General features: G+C 40.6%; 1 protein-coding gene across 1 annotated transcript in view; it reads left to right on the forward strand.

Annotated features, from left to right (window-relative positions):
* nucks1a (nuclear casein kinase and cyclin-dependent kinase substrate 1a) overlaps positions 1–17,772 on the forward strand; it is a 35,540-nt gene that overhangs the window by 6,726 nt on the left and 11,042 nt on the right. Inside the window, exons 2-5 of the mRNA XM_033633038.2 lie at positions 1,010–1,059; positions 2,219–2,309; positions 14,133–14,179; positions 14,316–14,468. Coding sequence (XP_033488929.1) covers positions 1,010–1,059; positions 2,219–2,309; positions 14,133–14,179; positions 14,316–14,468 — 341 coding nt within the window. The remainder of the gene's footprint in view (positions 1–1,009; positions 1,060–2,218; positions 2,310–14,132; positions 14,180–14,315; positions 14,469–17,772) is intronic.

Genomic DNA, 17,772 nt, shown 5'->3' on the forward strand with positions numbered 1-17,772 from the left:
AGGTGAGATGAAATTTGACAGAGGCTGCCAACTCGTCATTCTTTAGGCAGGAAAAACCCTAAGCTGTCTGTTTCATTACTTAATGTTCACCAAATACATATACAAATGTCAATTATCTGCATGAGAAATAAAAGGGAAAAACTTTTCTAATAATCATCTGCTTGCAGTCATCAATTTGACCTGGACAGACAAGATCGCTGTAAGAGGTTTCCACTGTACTTGCAAAAAGTTCTGGCACTGTTCCCCTTCCAACCACCACACACACGCACGCACGCACGCACGCACGCACGCACAAACACCCACCTTGCTCCAGTGTGGATAGATTTGTAATCAGTAAGGTTGTAAAGCCCAAGTTTTGTCACAGCAAAATATTCTGTTTGTTTTTTTTTGTTGTTGTTGTTTTTTTGGACAGTGATACCATTTGTGCAGGTATCACAAAGTCCGCCACAACATGATTTTGATTGAATTCAGTTTAGTGGCCTGTGATCAGTATGAGACAAGATATGTGACATCAGTAAAGATGTTTATTGTCTTTTTTCTTGGCTGCTTGTGCTTGAAAATGATTTTATTTTACCCTGTATTTTCTTTTTAAAGTTTGCATGTTTGTGTGTTGTATGTAACACACTTTAGGTTGAGTTTTAAAGGTAGTCACATAAGTAGGATGACGGAAGATTTATCTGTGGTTTTTAAGCTGCACCAACGCAGCTTTTAGAGGTGTGTGTTACCTGAACTATAGCTGGCTGCTGTCACCTGAGGCAACCCTCATACACTTTGCCAAATTAGCCATGGAAACTGTAGAAGCTAGACCAGTGTTCAGTTCAGTACCCCCAGCTAGAGGTCGTCTGTGACACATCAAACCAAATAATACAACTCAGACATTAATACACAGCAAACTTGTTTATGTTGAATTGCTGAAAACGACCCTCTATATTTTGTTGCCTACACCACATGTGAAGTAACTGTGTCCTGTGTAAATGTAATGTGATACAATGTGTATGCTTCTTCACAGGAACAGGAAAGTGGTGAACTACTCACAATTCAACGAGTCTGATGATGCAGGTAAGAGATTCTCAAAGATGTGTTTCAGTAGCGTATTAGTGGCAGTAAATGTTGGCCATGTGGATAAAAGCTATACTTTGTATGATATTTTACATCATGATATCCATGTATATTGAAATACAATACAATAAAAAAAAAAAAAAAGAAAAAAAAAAGGTAGAAACCTCAGGAAGAGCAACTGAGGAGGGATCCCTCTTCCAGGACAGACAGACGTGCAATAGATGTCGTACAGAACAGATCAACATAATAAATTAACAGTAAACCGTATGACACAATGAGAGAGAGAGAGAGAGAGAGCGCAAAACACTAAAAAAAAAAAAATAATGTGGCAGACAGTGTTGATGTTGTGGCGGGCCACTGCAAATAAATCAATACATGTTAAACACTGCACTAGCTTAATGAGCAGAGGCCAGCTAAATGTAGTGAAAAGTAAGTTTATTTCAGAAAGTATTTTCTTATTCATTCTATCGCACATGTACATTTTAGTAATTGGGTAAGTCAATAAAGTTTATTTTAATATAGCAACTTTCGCAGAGCAAGATTTCAACGTGCTTCGCAGCAATAAAAGTTAAAAATAGAACAATAAAACAGATAATTTATTTGCCAATTTTCTATACAGTATATGATGCTGCTGAAATAAAAGTCAGAAAGACTGGCTGACATGTGTGTAGAAATATGTGTCATGATATACAGTCTTGAAGTGCGTGATACAATTTTCCCCATAGTCTAGTGTTAAAGCAGTAAACAAAAATCTCAATAAATGGTAACATCGAATCACAATACTAAAAAGTTAATACATATCATCTCAGCACCCAAGTATTGTGGTAGTATCGAATCGGGGGAAAAAGTATGTCATTCCAGTTTTAATCTGGAGGCCCGTAGCAAGGCCTTTAGTTTCGATGCTTTTGAGTACAAGTAATGGATCAGGATTTAATGCTGGGTAAATTCAGTGTCACGGTCTCAGCATGACTATTGTGCCATCTCTTCTCTGATTGTTTTCACATATGCGTTTTAGAAGACCTACAGATATCTCTATTGAGAATCAGATAAAGAAATTCGAGAGAAAATAAGAGAGTGTGACTAACAAAACAATTGCTGTGTTACCAACAGCAAAAAATGCATGTGAGGGAAATACTAAAATCTTTTCCTTTCTCTGTAGATGAGGAGTATGGTGAGAACAAGCCTAAGAAGGTGCGTGCAGCCCCTCGTGAGCCCAAGCACAAACGCTCAAAGAACTCACAGGATGACAGGTGAGCCCTCGGCATAGATTGGTGGTACTAGCAATCCCTAGCAGCTTTCTGTAGCATGTTAAGTGCTGCAACTTTTTTAAAAAAAAGTTTAACACTTGATACAGAGAGGAGCAGAATGTGACCCTGAGGATACCAGCAGCTTGCGTATGAGTAGGGTGAATGCAACCAACCAGCGGCAGTCAGGCACACTCAGCACTTAGACACCAGTGTTTAACAGGACAGGTGTATCAAGGCTGAGGAGGTTTAGGCCTAGGTAGAATGAAGCGTTTAGGGGGTATGGATAAGAGGAAATAGGTAGTTGTGCCAAATCAAATACATGCTTCGGAAGGGAGGCAGCCAGGTGTTCTGTAGCAGTATTTGAGGCAGGACAGGACTGGTGGTTGAGCTGGGTAGTGTAGAGAGAAAGATACCCAGCTGGAGGAAACTGTGGGGGAGGGAAGAGAGCTGCATTTGATTCATAGTGGATGCAGCTTGTTATGTTAACTCTCTAAAATCTTTCTTTCTTTTTTTTGTTTTTTTTTTGTTTTGTTTTGTTTTGTTCCTTGGGCGTGGGTCAGTCTGCTTGAGCCTCCCAAGCCATGACATGCGTTCCATTGCAGCCAGACAGTAAAGCCCCTTTCCATGGAGCAATACGGTACAGTTCAGTTCAGTTCGGTATGCTTTTTTTCCGTTGTCACTGCAAAAAGTTGTGGATGGTACCAACGAAAACGTTCCGTACCGTTAACATTTTTGGCACCCCTTCTGTTGAGGTACTTAGCACACAGATCTGCTGCTAAAAGGTGGTGCTGTGAACACTGCAGTCCGTTGATTGGTCAGTAGCGGACGGTCACTCTGCTCAGGGCTGAGTTGTGGCTGGTTTCGAGGCTCGTGTAACCACTGTTCATACCGGGGAGAGTTTCATTAGGAGTAGGGCTGGGCGATAAATCGATTTTATCTATTAATTCGAATTTGTAGTTTAGGTCGATTTGTTTTAATGAAAATCTGCCACTGCCGCTCCCTGCTGGGCTTCGTAGTTCAGTTTGTGTGCTCACCTGTGTCTGTGAGTGTGTGTGCGCACGCATCAGGGCCAAACTCCGCTGTGCGCGACACAGAGAGCAGAGGAGGATTTTAGACGCGCACCGTGTAGGGACAGAAATGACATGCCGTTGTGTAATTAAGATAAATAAGTGTTACCAACGCCAAGCTGGCAGACCCCCGAACCGTAGTTAAGGGACCTCCGAAGACCATTAGCTCCTTTAGCTTGTGTTAGCTCGTTGTGGCAACAACACATAAACAACGGGACTTCGTCTGCGTTGAAGAACGGCACTTTATTTTCAGCACTGCAGGGATGATGCACAGCCTCTCTCATCAGTGATCAGTGTCTGACTTTTACATAGAGGGAAATGACTCAAAAACAGCATGCAGAACTGCATAGGCTTCTTCACTGTGGCTGCTCGATGTAAACAACATAACACATGCCTCACTTTCTTCCTGGGGCGCATCCGTCTGACGTCACACACCACACCCGGCGCACTAACGTCTCATACCACCTACATCAACTACACACATACACAGCTACACACACACACACACACACACATCAGGCTCAGCCTGTAACAAAAGGCTATTTAGTTTGTTTAATAAAAAGACAAGACCTGTTCTGTAGGAAAGGTAACCTTAAATGACTTCTGTTGTGATCCAATATGATGGTAGGGGAAACAGTGCCGTATGATAAGAAAGGGGTCCGGTGGAAAGCGATCACAGATGCAGTCGCAGTGTATATTGCAAGAGATATGGTGCCCATATATAGGCTAACGTGGAAAAGCTGGGGTTTATTCACATGCTGAAAGTTTTGGACCCCAGGTATGTGCTACCAGGCCACAAATATTTTTTTTGTAAGTAGGAGGGGGAAAAATCGATTTAAATTGTGAATTGGATTTGTTGTGAAAAAATCGGAGTTTTTTTTTTTAAGGCCATATCACCCAGTCCTAATTAGTAGACTGTAACTATAAAATGAAAGGATGTTTTGTTGCCTCTTGCAGCAACTAGAGTCGGAGAAAAATAACTTCACTCACTGGACCGATTGCCCCTGACTTTCAAGGTGGAACTTTAACTTGTAATGATACTCAACACATGAGATCACGACGTAAATCAATCAACACACCTTAAATATTCCATATGACAACTTTTACCATTACTTAAAACTATAGTTGGTAATCCTTTTCAGAAACACTTCTTGTTATACTGGGTGAATTGTGCTTCGATCCTGAGAGTAGTCAATACATAATGTGTTCAGAAAAAGGAATGAAAATTATAGCTGCTGCGCAGTGATGGGTTGGGTTCAGGCATTTTTAGGCAATTCTGAGCAACATTTAGGAATTTAGCAACACAATCTGCCTTTTGCATCAGCTGAGGTTTGAACTCACAACCTCTGAGAATCAATTTCTATCTCACTGAGCTAATTAGTCAGTGACAATTCATGTGTAGCTTCACAAATTGACTAAGCCAAATAAGCCGTTTTAGTTAGTTTAGCAGCCGTCCATGCATGGAAAAGCAGATTTCAAACCACTATAAAAAATTCAGTTATCGAAACAAAAATCTGAAAATACACATATTGCATCTAGACAGCATGGAGATGTTGGTAATTTATTTTAACAATGATTGATTTGCTCCATAAGTGAAAAACTGATGTTTAACTAGTTGAGCTGTGTGCAAAGTGAGAAGCCTCAGATGGTTTCACACTGAAGTATTGACACTGGATCTTTGTGCAAAGTTTGTTTTATTTTCAAGCATGAGAAGGCAGATTTTCTAGCAGAAAAAAGACGAAGAAGCAGAAGAAGATGCTGCACAGTGATCAATCACGCTCAGGCAATTTTAAGCAATAAGCTGGAGCACAAGAAGATGATTACATTACAATGTGGATTCTGCACCAGTTGAGGCTCGAATCCACAACCTCTGGAACCTAAGACAGTCATCTACCACTCTGAGCTAATTGGCAAGTAGCAACTCAACAGTGGCTTCACAAATTGAGTAAGCCATTCACTGTTGTGTAGGAAAACAGCCATCCGTGCATGGAAAGGCAGATTTGAAACCACTGTAAAAAATTCAGTTATTAAGAAAAAAATCTGAAAATACACATATTGCATCTAGACAGCGTGGAGATGTTGGTAATTTGTTTGTAACAATGATTGATTTGCTCCATAAGTGAAAAACTGATGTTTAAAATTGCCATTTTTACATTGACTCCAGTTGTTCACATTAGAGCAAAATTCAAAATGCTGCCAAAAATTCAGTTTTTGAGATAAAATTCTGAAATTTGCCACACATCATCTACCATGACTCTAGAATTTTGTCATTTTTTCATGAACATTGAAGATTTATTTAGCAAGAATTTGCATGTATATGTTTACAGTACCGTCTACAGTCAAACATTTTGATGCACTGTAGGCTCAATTTTTGATAAATCAAAAATCTGAGAAACATAGTTTGTGTAGGATCTGAAGATGCTCTTTAGCAAGTTTGGTGTCAATTGAGCAAAAATTGTGGGAGGAGATAGGTTTAAGAAGTTTTACAGTTTTTGAAAAAAAACAAACTGATGAACGTCATAATTTTTAATAGGTTTAAATGGACAAAAGTTTCTTCAGTATTGAGGCTACAGTTTGATGAAAGTTGTGAAGTTGTAGCACGTATGGTTAATTTGTTATGAATTTTCAAAGTTTTGAACTTTAGACACTTGCTGTAGTGCCACCATCAAAGTTTGGTGAGTTTTCAATGGGAAGTATGATTTCATAAGAAGAAGAAGAAGAATTAGAATTATTACAGGTGCGAATGGAAAGAGCCAATCAGATGCCTTCATATCTCTTCCTGCCTGAGCCCCCTCTTTTCTGCAAGGTGCCACACATGCTGACAGAGCACCAAGAGAACTGTCCCTTGCTTACAGTCAAGTATAGTGGTGGCAGCATCATGGTTTGGGGCTACATGAGTGCTGCTGGCTCTGGGGAGCTCGGTTCATTTAGGGAAACATGAATTCCAAGCAGAGCATGATTGCCCCTCTTCAGAAACTGAGCTGCAATGCAGTTTTCCAACATGATAATGACCCAAAACACACCTAGTAGATGACATCTGCCTTGCTGAGGAAGCTGAAGGTGAAGGTGATGGACTGGCCAAATATGTATCCAGCCCTAAACTCACCTGTGCACCTGTGGGGCATCCTCAAGCTGAAGGTGGGCTAGCGCAAGGTGTCTTCACATCCATCTGCTCCATGATGTCATCGTGGAGGAGTGGGAGAGGATTCCTGAAGCAACCTGTGAGCTCTAGTGAATTCCATGCCCAAAAGGGTTAAGGCAGTGCTAGATAATAATGGTTGGCACACAAAATATTGACACTTTAGGCACAATTTGGACATGTTCACTGTGGGGTGTACTCACTTATGTTGCCAGCTGTTCAGATGTTGATGGCTGTGTTTTGAGTAATTTTCAGAGGAAGGTAAATCTGTACTACTATACAAGCTGTACACTGACTACTTTAAGTTATATCAAAGTGTCATTTCTATAGTGTTGTCTCATGAAAAGATATAATGAAATACTTGCAAAAATGGGAGGGGTGTACTCACTTATGTGAGATACTGTATATATTGCAGTGGAAACCCTAGGGTCTAGGTACCATGTCTGAATGGTACTTTCGGTTCCAAAGGTACCATACCGAAAGTGTTTGGTGGAAACGGTGCTTAAGGGATATACTAAACAGTCTGTGGAATAGCCACACTGCTGTGGTTCTGCTTGGTGGTAGGGGTGTAAATCACCAGTGTCATAATGATACAATATTGTATCGATTCTTTGGTCAACAAAATGATATTGGCCAGTATTACAAAGTCTGCCATGAAACGAATTTGATTCGATGGGATTTAAAGGACAACTTCGGTATTTTTCAACCTGGGCTCTACTTCCCGATGTATATGTGTGCGTATGATTCATGGGTACCACTCGTTCTAAAATTGGTTCAGTATTGAGCCGTGAAACGAGCTAAAACGGTAATGGGGGCAAATGTGTCCCGTATAAAAGTGCTTTTTTTCGCCACTGACAGGTTCAGATCGCCAGTGCTATCTCTGTATATAGCATATGGTAGTGGCCCTGGGGCAGTGGTGACTGTGAATGAGTGGAGTCAGCTGTCAGTCAGTGTTGGAGCAGAAAGGCGGAAGTTGTCCCCGCTCGGTATTGTAAATGAGTATGTGTGTGTGAAGTGTGTGTTTTTTCACCACTGACCGGTTCAGATCGCCAGTATTATCTCTGTAAATAGCATACTAACTTAGCCTTTCCCTTACCTCTGGGCTGTGTGATGTCACGAGCTTTGCTCCACTGTGTCTGTAGCTCTCTCTACTCGTGGGACAGCCGTTTTCTTGAGGAAGAGGCGTTTCGGGATTGGATGTCTTCTCTTCTTCGGCTGGCAGTAGTCATCTTGGGAGAAGTGAGCACTGCAGACCCGATGGTCTGCAAGGCGCAGTGTCTGGACAGGAGTGTTAGCATCCATTGGTAGCACAACTAGCCACAACTTCAGCACCTCACCGTCCGACAAAGGCAGCCTGTGAAAGCTGTACGGGGTGTTGCGCGACATCCTGTTCTTGCGTTCGGGAAAAAGGCCCATTTATTTGAGCACTCCAAAAACTCCGGTAACACTCCAGGGGGTAGCACGTAAAAGACTCCGTCCTCTGACTCTTCTAGCGTAACACACACTTCACACACACATACTCATTTACATTACCAAGCAGGGACAACTTCCGCCTTTCTGCTCCAACACTGACTGACAGCTGACTCCACTCATTCACACTCACCACTGCCCCAGGGCCGCTACCATATGCTATTAACAGAGATAGCACTGGCGATCTGAACCGGTCAGTGGCGAAAAAAGCACGTTTATACGGGACGCATTTGCCCCCATTACCGTTTAGCTCGTTTCGCGGCTCAATACTGAACCAATTTTAGAACGAGTGGTACCCATGACTCGTACGCACACATACACATGGAGAAATAGGGCCCAGGTTGAAAAATACCGAAGCTGTCCTTTAAAGGCCTGCGATATATATGAGACAATATCATATGCCCATTTAACACAGTCTGTAACAGAAGAAGCTAACGCCGCTTTCTTTTTTTACTTTTGTCCATAAAAGATAAAAACAATACATAAATAATAAGTATAGTTAAGTTTACTTTAATGTGACTCCACTTACACACATAAAACAGCTCATAGGATAAGTTAACATTCAGGGCTTTCTATCAGAAAACTCTCTGGAAGAAATCTTTTCGTTTTAATCCAAACCTTCATCGTTTTCATAAAACTTCAGGGTTATCCAGTTTAAAGCCCTGAAGACAAAGTTCTCCCAACAGCCATAAAACTTGGATAAACAACAAGATAATTTAACCAAGGTATCAAATTCAGCCCAATAATAACTATCAAGGTTCATGGACAAAACATTTGTTTGGTTTTTTTTGCTAGTCACACAGTACTAGTGTAAGCATGTGTACATTGTAGAAATGAGCCTAGTGGCTTGTGGACTTTTTTCCTCTACTTATAGCTTCACAAACTACATGTAACGTTATTATTTTTCTTTCTCACCTTTGGTATAAGTCACTGTACTCCCAACAGAACAGTTCAGTTAAATTTCAGCCTGCATGCACGTTTTGTTAGCCAAATATTGTTGAAACAGAGCAGCTAATGTTGACATAATGACAAGTTAGCGGTGTGAGATGCTTTTCCGGGCAGATACATTCAATTTCAATTCAATTTTATTTATAAGCTCAATATCACAAATCACAATTTGCCTCAGAGGGCTTTACAGCATACAACATCCCTCTGTCCTTTGGACCCTCACAGCGGATAAGTAAAATCTCAGCTAACAACATTGTTTACATACGGCATGTGCATGTGCTTTGTCTGTTAACCTGTATTTTCTTCATAATCCAAAGTATTTCCACATTGCTCATTTATTCCAGAGTCAATTACATTATCAGGGTTCCCACGCATCCTGGAAAACCTGGAAAATAATTGACCAATTTTCCAGTCATGGAAACCGTATGGAAAATGAGAAGAAAGTAAAATGTCTTTGAAAAGCTTGAGTTGTCCTGGAAAATTATTTCTTCTCCCTCTGCTTCTCTCTACCTTGTGAGCGAACGCAAATGGGTTAAAAATGTTGTGCATACATGTCTGTTCTCAGCTGTCAAAATTGAGCTGCAGCGCTTCTCTGCTTCTAGCCGGCACAGCGCCCCACGTGACACTACCAGCCAATCAAATTTGCATGTTCCCTCAGAGCAGTCCCGCTACCCAGTGTTTCCATTTGACTTTGTCACTAGATTTATCGACTTTTCAGACCCTAGTAAGGACTTATTTTTTCCAAAGAAGCACCAAAAACAAGCGACTTTCAGTTCAGGAGTGTTGCTGTATTGCTGTTTATCGAGTGTGAAGTTTTTCTCTCCTCTCTCTGTCTCCTCCGTTGAGTGACAGACAGAGGAGCAGCAGAGAGCTGTAGTGGGCATGTCGTTTAATACTGTTGGCTGTGCGCTGTGAGATGAAACATCTCTGATTTCAGTAGAGCCACAGCAACCATGACAATGACAGCTTCAAGATAGCGGCGGTTAACAGGTAGTCTTACTGGGCCACGTTTCACTCAGTATTTCACACTTGTTCCATCGTCTGACAGCAGAAACAGAAAATATGTGAATGAGAAAAACTTCATTAGGAATTGAGCTTTATTAAAATACTGTATAACTTATGTGCACAGAGAGGTGAGAAGAAATTGGAGAGAAGAGATTAGCCACTTTTCACGCGGTTTTTAGCTAGCTACTTTCCAATGAAAGTAGTTGTCAGCACCCGAGTGAGATGCACACAGACCACAGGGAAGAGGCACCCCTTAAATGAGAGGGAGGGTAGGCAGTGAAAAATAAAAAGACTTACATGTTCATTTGAACCGCTGCCAGTTCTTATTGTTAATGTTGTTAGCATAAATGAATGGGATTCAACATGGCTAAATTAGCATTACAGCTATCAATCAGTCAATATTTTGCAACTTTTAAACAAATCAAATATAATTCAAAGGGCTGGCAGGTTGATTAAACACCAAAAGCAACATAGGAAATACAGTAAAAATGCACTTGGTAGCTAATACACACAGCAATAAAAAATGAGTAGATAAAATAATGCAAAATAAGGAATAAAAGATAAAAACTCAATACAATGGTGATAAAAAGAAATAATAAAATATGGCAAAATAAAATTTAGGCTACTTAAACAGTGAATCAATAAAATCTAATTATAAAAATATAATTTATTTAAATATAAACAGTAACATATACACTGAACAAAAATATAAACGCAACACTTGTTTTTGCTCCCATTTTTCATGAGCTGAACTCAAAGATCTAAAACATTTTCTATACACACAAAAGACCATTTCCCTCAAATATTGTTCACAAATCTGTCTAAATCTGTGTTAGTGAGCACTTCTCCTTTGCCGAGATAATCCATCCCACCTCATAGGTGTGGCATATCAAGATGCTGATTAGACAGCATGATTATTGCACAGGTGTACCTTAGGCTGGCCACAGTAAAAGGCCACTCTGAAATGTGCAGTTTTATCACACAGCACAATGCCACAGATGTCGCAAGTTTTGAGGGAGCGTGCAGTTGGCATGCTGACTGCAGGAATGTCCACCAGAGCTGTTGCCTGTGAATTGAATGTTGATTTCTCTACCATAAGCCGTCTCCAAAGGCGTTTCAGACAGTTTGGCAGTACATCCAACCGGCCTCACAACTGCAGACCACGTGTAACCACACCAGCCCAGGACCTCCACATCCAGCATGTTCACCTTCAAGATCGTCTGAGACCAGCCACCCGGACAGCTGCTGCAACAATCAGTTTGCATAATCAAAAAATTTCTGCACAAACTGTCAGAAACCGTCTCAGGGAAGCTCATCTGCACGCTCGTCGTCCTCATCGGGGTCTCGACCTGACTGCAGTTCGTCGTCGTAACCGACTTGAGTGGGCAAATGCTCACATTCGATGGCGTCTGGCACGTTGGAGAGGTGTTCTCTTCACGGATGAATCCCAGTTTTCACTGTTCAGGGCAGATGGCAGACAGCGTGTGTGGCGTCGTGTGCGTGAGCGGTTTGCTGATGTCAACGTTGTGGATCGAGTGGCCCATGGTGGCGGTGGGGTTATGGTATGGACAGGCGTATGTTATGGACAACGAACACAGGTGCATTTTATTGATGGCATTTTGAATGCACAGAGATACCGTGACGAGATCCTGAGGTCCATTGTTGTGCCATTCATCCACGACCATCACCTCATGTTGCAGCATGATAATGCACGGCCCCATGTTGCAAGGATCTGTACACAATTCCTGGAAGCTGAAAACATCCCAGTTCTTGCATGGCCAGCATACTCACCGGACATGTCACCCATTGAGTATGTTCGGGATGTTCTGGATCGGCGTATACGACAGCGTGTTCCAGTTCCTGCCAATATCCAGCAACTTCGCACAGCCATTGAAGAGGAGTGGACCAACATTCCACAGGCCACATGTTTAGTTACTGATGATGCAACACCAACTTTTCCTAATATTACTGCTTCACAGGATGCTTTTACTGTGAAGATTTTATAGAGAATGCGATGTGTTTGTTACCAAGGTCCCAGACTCTCAGTAGCAGTGTTTTTCCTCAATAAGGTCTAATCTAAATCTAAATTTACTGCACTATTTGGTCAGCAGATCACTGTATTGCAGGGAGGAATAGTAGAAACACAAACAGCCACAGTCAGCTATAAAGAGCTGCAGGTGAGAGGCTCTTACTGTGGTGTGTGACTAGCACACCGCGTCACTCCTTCCTGTAGATAAACTCTATTGGTCAATGGGTAGTGTGAATGTCAGGAACTACTATCACATAGTTCAGCTCAGCAGTATCAAAATATTTTGTTGATGCTATCATTGATCATCCATAATTTTGTAAAATACAATTGTTATGCACATACACTCATTTAGTTTGAATATGCTGGCCCACTTTCTGCCAGAACTGCAGACTACATAATGTAAGCACAAGTACAATTTGATTGTGCAGAGGCTACGAATGCATCATTGATAGCTGATGGCTGGACGTGTTGGGAAAGAACTCAACAACAAAAAAAATTAAACTTAACAGTCTGTGAAAGTACCCACTTACAGAATATGTCCCTTGTGATAATGGCAGTCTAGGTTGCACTAAAATTAGCCACCTGGCTCATGTTTATAAATGTGATCCATCTATTTATGAGTTTGTGGGTGGTTATCAGCTAGCTAACAATAGCTAGACTGGTATTGGTGTAACTAAACTGCTAGTTCACAAGTTATCCATCTGGTGTTTTTGGCAGTTAAAAAACAGCTTCAGGTGCATTACCACCAGTCCAGGCTCTGGATCCTGATTTAAACAGAACAAGAATTTAAATGCCCCAGTTTTGTTTTTGCTCCCATTTTCACAGGCTTAAGTTAAGGATCTAAGACTTTTTAATGCATTCAATAGATGTATTTCTGTCAAATTTTGGTCACAAATTAGATAAAAATCCATGTTAGTGAGCACTTATCCTTTTCCAAACTAACCCATACACCTGGCAGGTGTGGCTGATTAAACAGCATCAGTACTACACAGGTGTGCTTTGGAATGGTCTCAATAAAAGGCCACTCTAAAATGTGCAGTTTGATGACACCACACAATGCCACAGATGTCACAAGTTTTGTAGGAGCATGCCATTGTTACGCTGACTGCAGGAATGTCCACCAGAGCTGTTGTCTGAAACTGAATCTTCATTTCACGACCATAAGCCATCTACAATATTGCTTCTCTGAATTTGGCAGTACATCCAACCAGCTTTAGAATTGCTCAAGTCTGTTACGATGACGAACTGCTGTCAGGTCAAGACGATGAGTATGATGAGCATGCAGATGAGCTTCCAGAGATGGTTTTTGTAGACATTCTTGAGTCGTGCAAACAAAAATCCAGTTGTTACACTACCTGTTCAAGTGGCTGGTCTCCGGCAATGGTGCAGGTGAAGGCACTGGATGTGGAGGTCCTGAGCTGGTGTGGCTATATTTGATGTGCTGTTGTGAGGGTGGTTGGATGTAAATCCAAATTTATGAAAACAACATTGGCCTATGGTAGTGAAATGAACGTTCAGTTCACAGGCAACAGCTCTGCTGTACTTTCCTGAAGTCAGCATGCCAGTGATACACTCCCTCAAAACTTGGAACATATGTGGCATTGTGTTGTGTCAAACTGCACATTTTAAAGTGACCTTTTATTGTGACCATCCCAAGGTACACCTGTGTAGTAGTCATGCTGTTTAATCAGTGTCTTGTTATGACACACCTGTCAGGTGGATGCGTTATCTTGGAGAAATGCTCACTTACACATGCAGCTCAGGAAATAAATCCAATCAGATGAGTGATCTGGCTAACAGAGACACAACTTTTTGACTCATTGTCAGTTAAAGTGTCTTAAAGTCTCATCCAGATCGAGACACTTGAAATGACAAGTGTAAATGTGTAAAAAATCTTGAGAGGATTAGGCTGTAGACTGCATAGCAAAAATCAGCATTTTTTTTATTTTAGAATAATTAAAACAAAAACTGAAGTGATACTTCAATATTTTTGCTCAGGAGCTTTTCAGTGCAAAGTTCTAAGTGATTCTGGGTACCCATCCTCTATTGCTTGTTTGAGTATTTATCTTACAAATGAAATGCAGATTAAAATCTGTGCTGTGTTCAAGATCTCCCTGGGCACCTTTCTTCTAGTTGATAAGACTTTGTTTTCCTCATCTTTGTTCCAGTGAGGAGTCTGATGACAAGCTCTCAAAATCCAAAAATGATTCAGCAGGTAAGTCAATCTATTGTCTTATTTAGATGAGAAGATTATTTTCAGACACTATATGTGAAAACAGCTGGAATTTGACTAATGGACTCCAAACATTGGAGAGCCAGCTCTCTGACTTTCCGCTGCATCGTTGCTGCAGATGACTTTGGCAGCGATGAGGAAGACAATGACTTTGGAGAGGAGGATGATGAAGATGGAGGAAGTGACTATGAAGAAAAAAAAGGCAAAAAGGGAAAGAAAGCCAAGGTGGAAAAGCCCAGCAAGAGGGGGCCGAAGAGAAAACGGGCTGCAGGTAAGAATCTAGTTTATTCCTTCTACATATTGATACTGATCCTACTGATCCTTCAAACTGGTGAGAAAATTGAGGTTTTTTTCCCATGGAATATATAGAACATATGCTGATTTTTATGTCCATCGACTCTGAAACACAGCACGTGGGATTTTACATTGTCATATGTTCATGCCAGTGTTCACGCCGCTGTGAGCATTTATACTTTTGCGGTGGTGTGTCTGTGTTGTTCTGCAGTTACACTTCCAAAGTCTGCAGTGGGGTTTCTGTGAAGTGCTGTACACCCAAAACACACATTAAACATGGCTTTATAGTGAGTATTTCAAACACAAGTTCAAAAATCAGGTTCATTATAGCTCACAAGAGTCAAAGACATAACACTTGTCTTTTGCTGGACACATTTTCCCCACAGATAGAGTCAGAGTCAGAACACTTTATTTATCTCGCAGTGGGGCAATTCTGTTTACAGTTCAGAACAACATGTATCCCAACAAACACACATAACACATTCCCAGCAACAAAATTACAATAAAAAAAATTACATTCAGGTTAAATTCAGGCTGTCAGTGGCATTGGCTCTGCATTCATTGTTGTTTGCTATTCAGCAATGTAATAGCTGAAGGAAAGAAAGAGTTTGAGTATCTGTTTCTTTTCCTCAGAGGGGCATAATAGCGCCACCCTGAGGGCATTAACACAAAATTCTGAGAATGGATGTGGCCAGGATGTCCCATAATGCTTTTTGCTTTCCTGACCATCTGCTTCTTCCACAACGAGGCCAAGTCACTCAACTGGAATAATGTTATTAGTACAAGCCTAAGGCATTTTATATTGTTTAAATTAGCCCAGTGGCTAGCAGAGTTCTCCTACTCATATGAAGTCATCGACAACAGCAACATATAATTAAGGTAACATTACAAAATTTGGCTCCATTACAGCTCACAAAGTTCACTGACAAAACAACTGCCTTACACTACACAGCCAGGATAAATCGCACACAGGCAGGGTTGGAAATTAACTTTTTGTCCACCTGCCACATTGGCTGATGGATGCCAGAATCAACCAGCCACCCAATAAATAACCTTTGTGTTTTGACTCGTGAGTTAGGGCTGCTTGATTAATCGAATTTTGATCTAGATTACCATTTGGGCTTTCAACGATTGTGAAAACAAAATAATCGATATAAAACGATTGTGCGCTTCGCGTCAGTTTACTCTCGGTGTCTTGTGTTGCAAATCATACGCACCCGGAAGCTGCGCATACGCAATACTGCCCCTTCCCCTCCTCTCCTCTATTCACTCCACGAGCCAGTCAAGTAGGTGAAATCGAATAATGTGAGGGGCAGGTGATCGCCGAAGATTTCAAAAACAGCGTGCGGAAAATGGCAGAGGTAGAGTGTGTGTGTGTGTGCCGTCGTGTAAATAAGTCATCACGTGTGCCGCATAATTGTTTGCATAATCGTGATTTCAGTTTTGACCAAAATAATCGTGATTATGATTTTTTCCATAATCGAGCAGCCTTATCGTGAGTGGAGCAAATCTAGTAGCCACTGGCACATTTACCAGCATTTGACTGGTGGCTGATTCTGATTTCCAGTCAAGCACACAGGACTTAATAAAGCCCCCACAAAATAGCCTTTAGTCTTTGCAACTTATTGTTTCTTATCTGTGAAACAAAAGTAAATAAGAGCTCTGTCTGCACTGAGGGAAATGACTCTCAACTTACAAAAATAAACAAGAGGTCTGCCAACGTGTAGTTACGTTTCTGGAGAGGTGCACGTCAGGTTACAGCGTAGGGTCCATGTCTATGCAGAGCAAACCACAGAGGTACAGCGTTGATTTAACACAGAAGTATAAATCCTACTTGAGGCTGAACAATGCCAGTTAAATATCTTATTGCTATTTTTCTGGCCAATATTGTAATTTAAATTGTTCTGTTAAATTTTATAACAATTCTATGTCATTTTTCCAAAGAACAACATTTTCTCTCGAACAAAAAAAAAAAAAAAATGTATATGTAGTTCTAGTACACAGAACTCCCTCTGCACAGCCAGTCTCAAGGATCAGGTGCTGGTGGGCCGCAGGAACATCTCAGATTAAATCATCAACATAAACCACCACACACTGAACTGAATTTCTGTTATTTTATTAAGAGCTAACAATGCGTTTCTCCCATGGCTTCTTCAGATTTGCTCAACAGAATCACATGAGCACTCTCAGGTGTGCTAAATATACATGGGTCACATGACTAATTATCACAGTTATCACTTTTCTTTTTCAGTGTTTTTCTTCCACATTCGTCAAAAACATTTTTCAGAAGAATTTCAGAATTTTCCATTCATCCAATTTACAAAAAATTACATAGATCAAAAAACAATAACAAGGTTCATAATCAGTACAAGAGTTACAAGAATAATATGTGATTTAACCCCATGCCATTACGTATATGACTGAGACAAAGATTTTATAAAGAAAAATAGACTGCATGTCCTACTTCTGTCCCTGTACACTGTTAGATGGAAAGGGGGAGCGACAGGGAAGTGACAAATGACCTAGTGGCTCATTTCTCTCTGTGGATCCAAATTACCTGTGGAGGGAGATATAAGTTATTATTTATATCACAGAAAAGGGCTTAAATCCTGTGTTTCATTAAGTCCATATGACTCAAGTGTATTCAATTCATGGATCCAAAATGCTTCCCCTTTAAAAGTTTGTTGATCAAATTACTCCCTCTTACATTGGGCTGTACTTTTTCAGTGCCAACAAATTTAAGGAAAGTGACATTTTTCTCCATGCAGTGTCTAGCAATGGCATAATCCATGTTGCCATTTCTAATGGCAGCTTTATGCTCAGCAATTCTCAATTTGAGATGACATTTTGTTGGGACACATACTCGAAATGTAAATGACATGTGTAGAAGGACAAAAAATTATTTGATGCCATATTTCTTTCCTGAACAGGAGTGATTGAATGTTTTGGTGTCAAACGTATTTGAACAGGGTGCACATTTTCCCCATCTATAATTTTTATACACTTATTGAGCAAGCCAATTCATTTGTGTGGGTTCCTTGTAAAAAGAATAATAATAGGGAAAATGGGGAGAATGACACCTGCAAAGTTGATACTCCGATTAACAGTGTAGAGGAAAAAACTAGCCCATGGTTATACCCAGTTGCTAATACAAAAAACAAACAACAAAGAAAGTTGTACTATGTCAGTGATAATCATTGAGGAAAATTATGAAGGGGCTAGACATACTGAACAAATAAAATGTGACTGAATCTAATTTTTTTTTTTATTTATTTATTTTT

Source organism: Epinephelus lanceolatus, chromosome 1, assembly GCF_041903045.1.
Source record: "Epinephelus lanceolatus isolate andai-2023 chromosome 1, ASM4190304v1, whole genome shotgun sequence".
Lineage (NCBI taxonomy): Eukaryota > Metazoa > Chordata > Actinopteri > Perciformes > Serranidae > Epinephelus > Epinephelus lanceolatus.